Below are 14,257 nucleotides of genomic sequence, written 5' to 3' on the forward strand. Positions count from 1 at the left end.
CCTCTTAATCTCCCCTCAAAAAATAATCCTAGCAGCATTTCTCCTGAGCAAACCCCCCTCCACTTCATCCTCCCAAAACTCTGGGATTAAAATAATAAACTTTGTTTTATTGATGAAAACAGTAAATAAATAAATAAATAATAACAATAACAATCCCTCCCATTGTTCCCAATTGAATCTTCCCCAAAAAGGGACGCGGCCCCTTTAAATCTCCTCTCCCTGCCCCCTCCCCTCCCTCCTCCTTGTTTATACCGCGCCTCTACCGAACTTGGACAGAGGGCCCCTTCTTTCTTCTCCCGACTGCCACGCCCCGGCGCCTCCCGATTGGCCGAGCGACTCCAGCGCCGCGCTCTTATTGGCTGAGCAGCCCGCAGCCGTTCTCGGTTGAGCGCGGAGTCAGCTGACCCTGCTCTCTGTGTGTCTCAGTAGTCCACTCCCCCTGGCTATTGCTGCTGCTGCTGCTTTGCCTGTCTCTTGCAGCAGCCATGGCTCTGGTGGGCAAAGGCAGCTGGCCATTGCGCTTTGCTGCCGCCTTGTGGCTGGGCTGTGCAACTGCCCCAGGGGGAGCCCTGCTGGGAAAGGGGCCACTGAGCCCCACATTGACCAGGGACCCCCAAAAACTGGGGGCCAGGGCCTTGCAGGAAGGGGCCACTCCCCACCCAAGGGTGCTGGGCTTCCGCCTGGAGGAGGGTGCCACGGCCGTTGGGGGGCTGGTGCGGGCCACGCCGGGGGCCACATTCCGCTTAAGACTCTATGGCACCGGCCTCAGCAACCACAGTTGGCCCTGGGTGGCCTTCGTCCCAGCGGAGACCCCCTGTGCCATCCCAAGCGGGGGTCCGTCCGTTGCGCCCATCGCCGCCGAGGAACTCCTTGTCCATGAAGTCCACCCCGTCGGGGACCACGCCGCATTGGTGACCATCAAAGTGGCCCCAGCGGTCAGCCGTGGACGGTACCGACTCTGCAGTCCGGCTGGACCCGGGCACGCGTGGGCGCCAGCCGCCCCTGGGGATGCCATCTTGGTGACGGAAGACGAAGGTGGAGGCGGGCGAGTGGCCGCAGTGGCGCTGCCCCCACCCTTGGCGCCTTGGTTGCTGGGCACTCTAGTGGCCTTGCTCTTGGCCCTGCTGGCATTGCTCCGGACCTTGCAGCTGGGCACATTGTGGCTGGACCCTGTGGAGCTGTATGTCTTGCGCGACTGTGGCTCAGAGTCAGAACGAGAGGCGTCGAAAACGCTAGAGCCAGTGCGCCAACGGGGGACCTTCGTCCTGTGCTCTCTGTTGCTCTTGAGCTCCTTGGCCAATGCCGCTTTGGCGGTGCTATTCTACCGTGCCGTGGGGCTGTTGGCACCAGCCATCTTCGGTGTGGCTGGCTTGGTCTTCCTTCTGGCGGAGGTGCTGCCCTTTGTGGTGAGTTCGCGCTGGGGTCTTTTGTTGGCCCCGCGAGGGCTTTGGCTGACCCAGCTCTGCATGCTGTTGACATTCCCCATCTCCTTGCCTCTCAGCAAAGTGTTGGAGCTGGCCTTGCGCCACGACACCAGCACCTGCCTCTTGCGGGAGAAGATCCTGGACATGGTGCGCAACAGCGACCCGTACAACGAGTTTGTGCGGGAGGAGTTCAGCAAGGGGGCCCTGCGGAACAAGACTGTCGAGGACGTCCTGACGCCGCTGGACGAGTGCTTCATGCTCAACGCCAATGCCGTCCTGGACTTCAACAACATGTCCACCATCATGCAGAGCGGCTACACCCGCATCCCCGTCTATGAGGACGAGCGCACCAACCTGGTGGACATGCTCTATGTCAAGGACCTGGCCATGGTGGACCCGGACGACTGCACCCCGCTCAGCACCATCATCAAGTTCTACAACCACCCACTCCACTTCGTCTTCAACGACACCAAGCTGGACGCTGTGCTGGAGGAATTCAAGCGAGGTAAAAGAGGTGCCCTCAAAGCACAGACTTAGTCCAGGTCAGCGGTTCTCAACCTGTGGGTCACAACCCCTTTGGTGGGTCATTAGCAGGGGTTGCCTAAGACCATCGGAAGACACACATTTCCAATGGTCATAGGAACCGATTTATGGTCAGGGGTCACCCCAACATGAGGAACTGTATTAAAGGGTCGCAGCATTAGGAAGGTTGAGAACCACTGGTCTAGATGGAAAGTTGTCCACCTCTGGGATCTGGAGACCAGGGGGAGAAGGTATGACAAACTCTGGCGACTCATCACCACTAGTAGAGTAGGCACTTGGGTTTCAGACTCCATTTTGGGAAGGCTCTTACTGTATAAGTTTTTTTATCCAAGGTTCCCAGGAAGAAGATTAGAAATGGTGAAGGAACATCCTTAGGAGACTGCCTGACCATCACACCTGATCTTCTCCCATAATAGGTCTGCCTTAGGATCATCATAAGTCGGAAGTGACTTGAAGGCACACAACAACAACAATGACAGGAGTCCATATCCTATCGAAATTGCCTTGTATGGAGCCAGTACATTGGTTTATGTGGTCTGATATTGTCAACTCAGACTGGCAGGGTTTTAGAGAGGTGTTCTTTCCGACATCATCTGGAGATCCCTGATATTCTCATGTTCCCTATCGCAAGAGTTAACCAGGTCTGACTTGGCTTTACTGGTGAAATTATACTGGCTTCAGTGTCTTCAGGGTGGCGCCTGCAGAAGGTCATAGCTTTATTTCTTGGCATAGCTGCTTTGAAAAAGGTTGGATAGCCTGGCAGGACACTGGCAAAAGTGGGATTTGATCTTGGGGCTTTGAAGAGCCTTGGTTCCCTTCTGTATAAGCCTTGTCAGAACAGGCAGAAAGAACTTTTCTTGGGCCACCTCATTATCTAAGAGCATTGCCAGCTTTTGAACCCCATAAACCCTTCAAGCGCTTGTTATCATCTGAAGATATGTACTTTGTAAAGAGTTTATAGGGTTCCCTGGCTTGCAGTTCTGTTCAGGCAAGCTAAGCAGTACAATAGAAGGAAGGGCTATTGTCTCTGCATCGCCTTCAGTTTTAATGTTTCAGTGCCATGGAAGGAACACATGAGCGCGCATGAGTTGCCTGAGATCTGAGTGTGTGGGAATATTTGTTTATTTCCTGCAGGCGCATGGTGCTCACACTGGCAAACTGAAGCCAGTTGTAGCAACGCTTTAAGAAGTGTATGTGTGTGCAAATGAATGAATATGTGACAGCTTTCAAAGCGTTTTTGCATGCAGGAGGACAACACTTGGAGGTCTTAGCAACTTTGTTGTTGTTGTTGTGTGCTTTCAAGTTCTTTTCGACTTCCGGCAACCCTAAAGCACCAAACCTATCACTGGGGTTTCTTGGCAAGATTTGTTCAGAGAGGTTTGCTTTTGCTTTCTTCTGAGGCCGAGGGAATTGTGACTTACCCAAAGACATCTAGTGGGTTTACATGGCAGAGCAGGGATTTGAACCCTGGTCTCCAGAGCCATAGTCCAGTGCTCAAACCATTCCATGCTGGCTTTTTCCTTAACAACTGCTTTGGCACAATTAAGGTGTACAGTACTTACTGGATTGCCACAAAACATGATGGGCACCCATCCTTAGCCTTGCCTGGGAATCAGTGTTTTATAGTGTTTTAACTTGGACTGTTTCAGGATTTGTAAGCCGCCTTAAGTTCCTGTACTGGGAGGAAGGTGGGATAATAATAATAATAATAATAATAATAATAATAATAATAATAATAATAATAATAATAATAATAATAATAATAATAATGGGAATTGCAGTAGAGTGTTAGGGGAGAGTTTCCAGAAGCATACTACACACTTCTCTTAGCGAAATACTTTTAATGGAAGATTATTGGTGAAGTATGACAACCTGCTTTCATTTCATTTTGTCTTCCCAGATTCTGAGTTGCTGCAGTTGATACATCATCCTTGCAGAACCATCTGGGAAGTGACTTGTCCTCTTGCCCATTGAGTTCTCATTAGTGATACATAGCGCACACACACAAAAGAACAAATTTGTCTTCTAGCTAAGAAACATAGCCTCCGCAGTCACCAAGGAGCAGTCTTCCTCATCACAGCTACCAACGGTTGGTGCCTAGAAAGTGGATACAGGTTGAGTCTCGCTTACCTAGAATTCAAAACCCAAGATACTCATGGGTGGCTGAGATAGTAACACCTGGTGGTTGCCATGGTTGGTGTACCCAAACTTTGCTGTGTGCACAAAATTATTTTAAAACAATGTATATAAAATTGTGCAGGTTTTTCGTAAGGTGTACGTGAAACGTAAATGAATTTTGCATTTAAGCCTGTGTCCCAGCTCCAAGAGAGTTCATATAAGCAAATTCAGGTACTCACAAAACCCTTCTGGTTCCAAGCATTTCAGATAAAGGAGATTCAACCTGCATACATAAATCATGCCTGCTGGCTATCTAGGCCTTCCATCTGCTGCATAAAGGGTGTGATAACCCTTTTTTAACCCTCAGGACTTCCCTCTGCGTGTAATGATGGAGGCTGTGGCTGTTTTGCAGGGCAGATTCTTTTGTTGAAGGGTTGTGATGCGATTGGCCTTGCATTATTATCTGGTGCGGGTGTATCCTCACTTGACTCTCGGACTGGTTCTCACAGAGAGCAACCTTTATTGGGATTGTTTAGTCCCATCTGCAGGCCAGGGCTTATGCAGAGGAGTACTTTTTACATGAGACAAGTGTGAAACAATCTAGAACTGGGGTGACAGCTTTGGAAGGGCTGGTGGTCAATCTTCTGAAGCTGCACTAGGCCTGAAAACAAAAGAAATGAAAGAAATTAAAAAATTGAGACCAAGTGACTAGAGATCTATTTCAGGTGCTGATTTGGGGGACGGTGACTATTTCAGACGAGAATAAATTTTTTGGATGATATGCACAGGATCTCGTAACACTTTGAACCAACTGTGTGAAAGAAGCTATAGCATCAGCTTTTCTAACTTGGTCTGCAAGCTCTTGTAGACTTCCTCAGATGCAAGGAAGTCGTGGAATTTTATGCTAGTCTTTTGCACAGTGTGCAAATGGATCTTGTAACACCTTTGAGATAACTGGGGGGGGGGGGGAAGAGTAGCAGAGCTTCTTGGAGATATCAACGAAGGCGGTCGGGAGTTTATCCCGTGAATATCCTGGAAAAATCACATCTTTACGCATCACGACTTCACATGACTTCACACAAAAGCCTTCATTAAATGGTGACAAAGAAGCATAATGCACAACTTTTACTTTTGGGATTTCAGTGACAATGCATTTCCAATATAGTTTATTTGCGCAATGTGCATATGATAATCGTTCGCACATTTATTTGCCATTTCCACTTCATTGGCGGGATGCTAAATATGCTTTAATCTCTCTTAATATGTCAAAATCATCCCCATGTGATAAAACTGGAGCCTATTATTAAGTTTATGGAAGCATGCTGATCGCTTCTTTCTTTCAGTTAGTCTCAAAGGTGCCAGAAGAGAGCCCTTTGCAGACTGATTTTTTCTAGACTAACACAGCTGTGTCTCTGAACCCTTTTGGATGAAATGATAGTGTAGGTGTATGTCTTCAAATCTCCTCTGTCGATGTACAGCAACCCCATGCATTCATGGGGTTTTCTTAGGCAAGGAATACTCGGAGGTGGTTTTGCCAGCTCCTTCTCTGAAACAGAGGCCCCAGCACCTGGTATTTTAGTAGTGGTCCAAAACAAACCTGGTTAGATTCCAAGATCAAGGTATTTGATGCCTTCAGGGTATTTAGACAGTGCCACCACACAAAAAGAAAATCCATCTTCCCAGCATACCTTGGAAACCTTGAGCTGAGCTCTGCCCATCTGAAAGGTATTTTTTGGGGCCATATGCAGTCATTAATGACCATAAATGTGATCCCCAGCAGTTATAAGACTGTAAATCCAGATTGCAATCTCCTAACAGCCGAAACAGGGTGCTGGCCTGTTATTAAAGTGCAGTAGTTAGTAGATGCAATTCGTTTTGCTTGCTATACAGTATGCAAGGTTTTTTATTTTTCTATAGAGTAAAGGACCTCTTCCCCAACTTCCCCATTTCTTTTTCTCCCTTTCTTCCTCGCCTCTTTCACACATTTGGCAGGAATAGCGGATGGTACCTTTGACCTTTGCATAGTTACAAGGATCTGGCCAAGCTGCTGCTGAGCAAAATGCACACGTTCATAGGTTCAGTTTGCCATCCTTGCACCAAGCCCCTATGAGGAATTAAGCTTCTTAAGGATCTTAGCCTTTCTTTCCCTCTTCACCCCCTCAGCCCCAATATTCCAGCCTTGCTTGTCATTACTTATAAAACACACAACACATTCTCCGGACATTTGACGGAAATGAACAGGATGCTTTCCTGCTACTCATCCTAGCTTCCAAAAAGAGGGGGACACAATAGACCTTTGAAGGAAGGATGGTTCTCTTCCTCTCTTGCCCCCTTGTTTTGTGCTTGGCTGCCAGGATCTCAGCAAAAGAAGAAGAGATCTACTTCACAACCTGGAAAACGTCCTTTTGGGGATTTCACACACCTAGATGGGAACCTATAGTTGCCCAGATATGTGGACTCCCTGTCAGCATGGCTGACAGTGAGGAATGATGAGGCTTGCACTCTGGCAACATCCCCATCCCTAAAGAAGGCCAATGGGCCTCTTAGTGGGAGGATGATGGGGGTTGTAGTTCAAGATAGTTGAAGGGCAACAATTTGGGAAGGCTGCATGAAGGTGGTTTTTATGGCGGAGGGTGGAACAGACCCAGGAAGCACGGTTGTTGTTGTTCTTGTGTGCCTTCATTCGTTTCTTTACTTAAGGCGAACCAAAGAAGCTTAACATGGAATTTTCCTTGCAAGATTTGGTCAGAGGAGGTATGCCATTGCCTTCCCCTGAAGCTGAGAGAGTTTGACTTTCCCAATGGGTTTCATGACTGAGCTGGAATTACTTAGGAAACTCTCTTGTGTATTCCTGTTTCATTTCAGTAATGCATCTTGTGCAAGAGAATGCCCTAGTATTAATATGATGGAGTCCTCAGAGAGGGATGCAGTCTGGATTTCCCCTTGGATGCAAAGATTTCTCTGGGCCGAGATATTAATCCTCGTGTTACAGGGATCTCTCCTGAGTTCTCCCACCAAACCTCATGCATGCTCTAATGGATGACCGCCTCCTTGCCTCTTTCCCCTGGATCCCCTTGTCCAAATGCGGAACTGGCTCCTGTTTGTGCAAAATGTCACAAGTGCGGCATCCGCCGTTAGGGAGCCCAGCGAGTGACAAAACAGCCTCCGCTAATATTTGAAAGGTCTCTGGTCCACCGAATGGCAGCCGCCAAGGTGAGCTCATGGGGCAAATTCCAGGCAACCGGGGTGTGGTTTAAAAACCTTGAAAGCTCAGAGCCGAAGGGAGAGCTGAGCCTTTGCAGCAATCTTAGAAGGGCTCTGCAGGAGTCGGTGGCCAGCATCCTGTTAGTGACTTTGTTGTTTTGTAACTGTCTTAAGGTTGGCTCCAGCTTATGGTGACCGTGGGTGGATAACATCTCCAAGACCCCTTGTCCTCACTGCTCTGTTCAGGTCCACAGATCCAGGCCCATGGCCTCCCTGGTTGAGTTCATCCATCTTCATGCAATCTTACCCTCTTTCTTCTCCCCCTACCTTTCTTAGCATCATTGCTATTCCAGTGAGGCTTACTTCTCATGATGCAGCCCAAAGTACGATAGCATCAGTTTCGTCATCTTGGCTCCCAGGAGAGTTCTGGTCTTCTTGACCATCTGCAGGACAGTATCCTTAGCAACTCTTCTCCAGCACCACATCTCAAATGTGTTGATTAATGTACACAGGATTTACACACACCCCTACACACTGTACTGTAGGGAGTTGCAAGCGCCCGGCACAATTTTTCCCCCCTGATGACCAGAAATAATGTGTACTTCACTTCTTGTCTTCATATAATCTGCTTCACACAATGGTGTGTGGCATGTGGCCTTTGACTGTGCTTTTCCTGCTAAGCCCTGGGCTTTCCTTTTCTTCTTCTTAGTAAGTCCCCACATGGCCATTGTCCGAAGGTCAACAACGAAGGCGAAGGGGACCCTTCTACGAAGTCATGGGCTTGGTGACCCTGGAAACGTCATCGAGGAGATCATAAAATCGGAGATTGGACGAGTCAGATGACTACAGTAAGTGGTTTCCATGCAGGTATGGCCGTTAGGGGCTTATTTATTTAAACTTCTTCTAGTCCTGTCTTTCTGCCCCTTCCTTTCCTAAGTCAGAAATGTCCTAGAACAGCAACAGGGACATTTCAGGTTTGCAGGACCTATTTTTGTTTTTCTGAATGCCAAGGACAGAGTTGGGTGCAAAAAAGCAGCTCTTCTGCAGAGGTAGGGAGCGGACAAATAGGTTGGGTCTCCCTTTACCAGAATTCCAAAATATCCCAAAAACCCACACTTTTGTCATGGTGGCTTTCCGATCGTTCAGTGTACAACAACATGGTTTCATGCACAAATTATTTTAAAAAGAATGAATTTTGTGTTTAGACTTGGGTCCCATCTCCAAGATGTACCTATATGAAAATGCAGGTATTCCAAAATAAAATAACAAAAATCCACATCTAAACACTTCTTGGTCCCAAGCGTTTTGAATAAGGACCAGCTCAAATACCATAGAAAAAGATGGTTAAAATGGGCAAAATGGTTATAGGAAGTGTCATCGTTTCACTCTTGCCATTTTGAGAGGGCTGCCGGAGAAAAAGGAGATGGGGCACGATCCTGTCGCCATTTTGAGAGGGACTTCAGAACAAAATGAAGGCATTTGATAGTAGTACTGAGTTCTGAGGCACTTGTTGGGGAGAGCTGGGAATATTTTCTCATGTCGTCATGCATCCGGAGTGCTTTCTATGTGATTTTGGGACAGGCAAAAGCTGAGAGGCTTCAGGGGACTGTTAGTGGGTTTCAAGGGCCCCAAAAGTGAGATCCAGTGGCCATGTGTGGCTCACAGGCCATAATATGTCCATCACTGACATAAATTGACATATTGCCTGTAAATTGTCTTATCTAGCAATCCAATTATATATGAATATCCATATATAATGTCTGTTATAATTTGTTTTATTTCTGTAATACATTGTTATCCTTTAGGCCAAGAACTCCAGTTGTTTTGCTGAAGGTCCCTCTTGAACGTTCAGTTCTTGGAAATAAATTTAAAATGGATATGGGTTGCTACAAGGTTGTCCTCCTTTATTTCTCATCCCTGCTTTATTCCTAGGGCAGTGTGTGGTGAAATAAAACAAATGTGCACCAAAATGACCCAAATTGCTGATCCTTTGTACATTCTGTACAAGCATGAACACTTTGGCTCGCTTTCCAGAATATCTTATAGTCATTAGGAAGTGTCAGATATCTATGGATAGGGGCCATGGTCCAACTCAGTACAAGATAGATACTTCTGGTCAACCTGGAATGGCTAGTCGTATCCCCATCCTGGTTTTTGAGCTTTGGCCATGCATTTCCTGGGCACATTCAGGTCTGTTTGCATGAAACATATGGCTTGTTTTCAGGGGTAGGGAATGAAAATAAGACTCAGAATTTGGGAATCCTGCTCCCATAACCTGGTTCTATAGAATTTCTTGAACCAAATTAAAGAAGGCCCACAACAGTTGTGTTTTATGCCTTTGCAAGAGCTTGGAAAAATTATTCATATTCATATGATGATGATGATGATGATGATGATGATGATGATGATGATGATGATGATGATGATGATGATGATGATGATGATGTTGGATTCTAGCTCCCAGAATCCTCCAGCCTGAATGGCCAGCATTGTGCCGGTGCTAATGGGTAGATTGGGTTTACCTTTTCTGTTTCCTCTTCTCTCTTTCCCTGCCCCAATTTCTCCCTCCCATTTCCAGGGGACAACAAATTGAAGAAGAAACCAGCTCCGCTCGGGACCATGATGGATCGCAGGAAAGAAGACTTTTCTTTGTTCAAAGTGTCTGATAATGAGTCCAAAGTGAAAATCTCCCCGCAGCTGCTCCTCGCTACGCAGCGCTTCTTATCCAGAGGTAAGGTCAGGGGAGGGACCAGCCCTTGAGTTCATTTTCACATACTTTTTAAAAATGATGTTTTAAAAATGCAAAGCTTGAGGCAGCTGATGCTTCCTTTTCTCTCTCCTCTTCCCACCCACAATTCCCCAGAGGTGGATCTTTTCAGTCCAGCTCGAATCTCCGAAAAGGTCCTCTTGCATCTGCTGAAGCACCCCAGTGTCAACCAGGAGGTGAAGTTTGATGAGAGCAACCGTATGGCCGCCGACCACTACTTGTACCAGCGCAACCAGCCGGTCAATTACTTCATCCTTATCCTGCAGGTACACCTTTTCACTGAGCCTTGATGTGGGGCAAGGCTGGGAATCATCTGCTCCTCTTCCTTCTCCTCTTCCTTTTCTTTTTCCATTATGAACATGTAACCTAGAGTTACACATCCATAACGAATTCATATTCACAGTCCCAACTGTGGCACAAGGAATTCAGGGCAGTCCAAATAGTTATCTCTTCCTCCTACCAACTTCCCTGTGAGGTAGGCTAGGCTAGGACAGAGTGACTGGCCTAGTGTTAGCCAGTGGGTTTTGTGACTGAGGACGGAGTTGAATTTGAGTCTTCCTCATCCTAATCCTGCAATTTCTAACCGGTTCATCCAACTGGCTATATGGTTTGACCAGTCCAGAGGCTTCATACTATTTCCCAATCACATGGAACGTTGTTGTCTGAGGTTTTGCTTGCCCATAACTTGGAAATATCACTTTTTGGGGCCAGTCCTAGCCACCATGCTCAGTCTTATTGGGGGATTCTGGGAGCTGTCATTTTTTAAAAAGCAACTTCTCCATGCTCTGTGCCTGGCATCCCCATCAGAATGAGGTGGCATCATGCTCAGGTTCTAGAATGGACTGTGCCATTGGAGACCGGGGAGATGGCAAGCTGTTGGAAAGCTTCCCTCTTCCTTTAAAACTCCATGGGTTAGAAAAACTTCATTGTATATCCTTTCTCCCTAATGTGCCATTAATGTTCTGAGGAAGTAGACCAAGTCTATGAAAGCTTGTGTTGCAACATCTTTCACACTGTTAGTCTCAACGGTGCTACAAGATCCTGTCGCATAATGTTCCAGCTTCATGCCCTTAATGTGCCAGTTTGCAAGGAGGTGCTTGGTGTGCTTTTAAAAAAGAAATACAAGAAGGAACTGTTAGTTTGAGTTATTCATAACCTACAATTCAAGGTGGTACGGTCCATTGTGCTGCTGTCCACCATCATTACCAGCTCCATTCTTCTGAGTCAAGCCACTGAGAGCACCTCCTGCCTTGGATGAAGGAAGTTGGGCCGCTTCCTCCCAATGTCTCCATCCTGCCCAAAATGAGATACACTTCCCTATGGTGTGTAATACAGTCTAGCCTTCCCTGTCTTCATGCAGATAGGGATGAGGAGAAGGGAAGACATTAAGGCAAGAGGAAAGCTGGGCCTGCAATGGAGCCACTTCTGATGGGGGAGAGTGGCAGAACCCAATCCTCTGTCTTCACATGAGGAAGGAGGAAGGTCACTCCCAGCAGTCCCAGGCACCTAGGTCTGGCTCAAAGTATCCCTCCAGCAAAACGCCTCCATTTATGGGCTTGCTCTGTGTGGGGAGGCATCAATTTTAATTTGCCACAATGTCCGGAAGAAGGCACCTTCAGAATACAGTGGATCACAGCAGCCATAAGCACCCTTGTGTTAGTGCATCCAAAGGCTGCCAGGCTGGGGGAAGCCACAATGAAACAACTATCTCAGGGGCTTACAGTGGGGAGTTAAGATGGATGCCCATTGAACCCTGTGGGACCTTAGGATATGCAGCAACATTGGTGAGTCCTGATAACCTCATAAGATCATAACAAGAGCCATGCTGGACCAAAACAGAAGCTTATGTATCAGGGATGGAGAAAGGGCAGCAATTTTTGCAGCCCCCCTACACTTCCATTTTTTTTCTGTGTTGAATCAATCAGATTTATTTTAAGTGTTGACTGACCATTCAGTGATTGATTCATGAGTCTGCTTATATCAGAAGTAATAAGCCCATATGTCCCAGCACAAGGTTGAGCCTGCTGTTTATTTTTGTAACTCTGTGTGCCACATCTCTGCTCTCAGGCCTTGCATGGTAACTAACAATCATGTTTTAAAACCAATGGCTTACCCTAGAGAACATCCAAATGCAAACATCCATCTTGTTTGTTCTGTTGACGGAGCAGAAAGTGCAGGTTATAAATATTTTAATAAGTCAATTAAAAAAAAGGAAAGGATCCCAGATGCCTTAGCTCAAAGAGAAGTGAACAGAGAAGGAGGAAAAGGCTGTCCAAAAGATGATAGAATTGATGCCCTGTGAAATATCTTAAAGCAGTGATGGTGAACCTTTTAGAGACCGAGTGCCCAAACTGCAACCCAGACCCCATTTATTTATTACAAAGTGCCACGTCCTTCTGGCTTTCTAGTAAGAAACTCTGGCAAACTCTGTGCTGGGGCGACAGCATGTGTGCCCACAGAGAGGGCCCTGAGTGCCACCTCCGGCACGCGTGCCATAGGTTCGCCATCACTGTTTTAAAGAATCCGAGGATCAGATGGATTAGGACAGAAGTTGGGAAAGCTACTCTTTCATACTATGATTCCCTGAACCCCCTTAGGCCTGCTTGGAGATCCTGGGAGTCCAAAAATAAAGGACCCTTTTCTAGTGTTGGAACTGGTAACTGAGAAGCAATTTGGCTGTATCTTAATCTGACCTCCTGCCCACTTGTACCCCCGACATGACTACCTCTTCACTGTGATGCTTTGTTTTTCCTCCTATTCAGGGCAGGGTCGAAGTCGAGATCGGCAAAGAGGGGCTGAAGTTTGAGAATGGGGCCTTCACATATTACGGCGTCTCCGCACTGACAGCTCCTTCTTCAGGTGAGGCACGCAGTCCCTTCCCAATAGGATGGAGCTGCAGCACTTAAAGTGGTGTCAGACTGCATTATTTCTACAGTGTAGATGCACCCCACATGTGTCAAATCAGTCTTAAAGGTGCCAGAAGATTTCTGTTCTCCCCACCCACCCACATTCCTTTTTATACTGGAATAAATTAGCAGATCTGTCTCTTTGAAAAGTCATTACATTGTGCACACTGGATGGGGCTGGAAAACCAGGTAGACATTCTGCATAAAGAAAACTCTGAATTAATCAGAAAAGATGCTTCCTAATGTTCAGAGCTTTTAAGAAATAGCTGAGCAGTTTTGGACCCAGAGCCTCACCTTGGTCAGTTATGAATGTTATTATGTTCATTCTCCTTGGTCTTTGTACATTTTGTCTTAGTAACTCTTCCAACAACCTCATAGGCCAGTTTTCTTTATCTTTCATTATTGCAAATGAGGGAAACTGAGAATGAGAAAGAGTGTGTTACCTAAGGACCCCAAGGGAATTCACGGCAGAGGAGAGATTCAAATCTTTGGCTCTGTGGCTTGTTTGTGAGAATTAGATACCTGTTTAGGATTTTCAGGGTTCTTTCCCTGGTGGCCCACAGCTTCTTGGTTTATTGTGGTTTCCTCCAATAGTGCATCAGTCCCCAGTGTCCACGCTCCGAATGAACCGCCGTGATCAGTCGTCACTCGAATGCACAGAGACCACCAACTACTCTGCCTACTGTCCTGACTACACCGTCCGGGCTCTCACTGACTTGCAGTTCATCAAGGTAAGCACCAGCAGGAGAGTCAGGAGGGAGCCTGTCGCCCAGAAATCTTCCAAATTACTACAGTCTTATAAAGATTTAGGTAAAAAACTCAGTTTGCAGGAAGTGAAGTAAGCGGAGGGCAAAGGGGGAGGAGGAGTGAGAAACTGGGACATTTTAAACACAGCTCAAGGAACAGGATGACAACCAGGATTGTCCTTGGAGGATATGCAATGCATCTGTATTTTTGGGATGCAAAAGGGGAAATCTTCTGAATCCAGTAGTGCAAAATCTAAAATATTGGGACAGAAATCTTTGGAAAAGCTATCCAGTAGTAGACCCTTAGGATCTGCTGGGGTTTGGTTCCAGGATCCCATGGATATTTTTTTATTTTATAGAGTATATTTTATTATTTAATGTTAATATTATTAATATGTATTTTGTTATATAGTTTTAGTAGAATGATCGCTTTAGGCAGGTTTATTTTATTTTATTCTATTTTTAACTGATTGTATTACAGCACTGTGTAAATAAAGCTTTATTATTATTATTATTATTATTATTATTATTATTATTATTATTATTATT

The 14,257-nt window shown here is 46.3% G+C and overlaps 1 protein-coding gene across 1 annotated transcript in view; it reads left to right on the forward strand.

Moving 5' to 3' along the window:
- Positions 1–427: 427 nt before the first annotated feature.
- The window catches only part of CNNM3 (cyclin and CBS domain divalent metal cation transport mediator 3), an 18,961-nt gene continuing 5,131 nt past the window's right edge, over positions 428–14,257 (forward strand). The window contains exons 1-5 of the mRNA XM_042474550.1: positions 428–1,929; positions 9,868–10,020; positions 10,153–10,322; positions 12,819–12,915; positions 13,557–13,693. Of these exons, the coding sequence (XP_042330484.1) occupies positions 486–1,929; positions 9,868–10,020; positions 10,153–10,322; positions 12,819–12,915; positions 13,557–13,693 (2,001 nt within the window). The 5' untranslated portion in view covers positions 428–485. The remainder of the gene's footprint in view (positions 1,930–9,867; positions 10,021–10,152; positions 10,323–12,818; positions 12,916–13,556; positions 13,694–14,257) is intronic.

Source organism: Sceloporus undulatus, chromosome 6 (genome assembly GCF_019175285.1).
Source record: "Sceloporus undulatus isolate JIND9_A2432 ecotype Alabama chromosome 6, SceUnd_v1.1, whole genome shotgun sequence".
NCBI lineage: Eukaryota > Metazoa > Chordata > Lepidosauria > Squamata > Phrynosomatidae > Sceloporus > Sceloporus undulatus.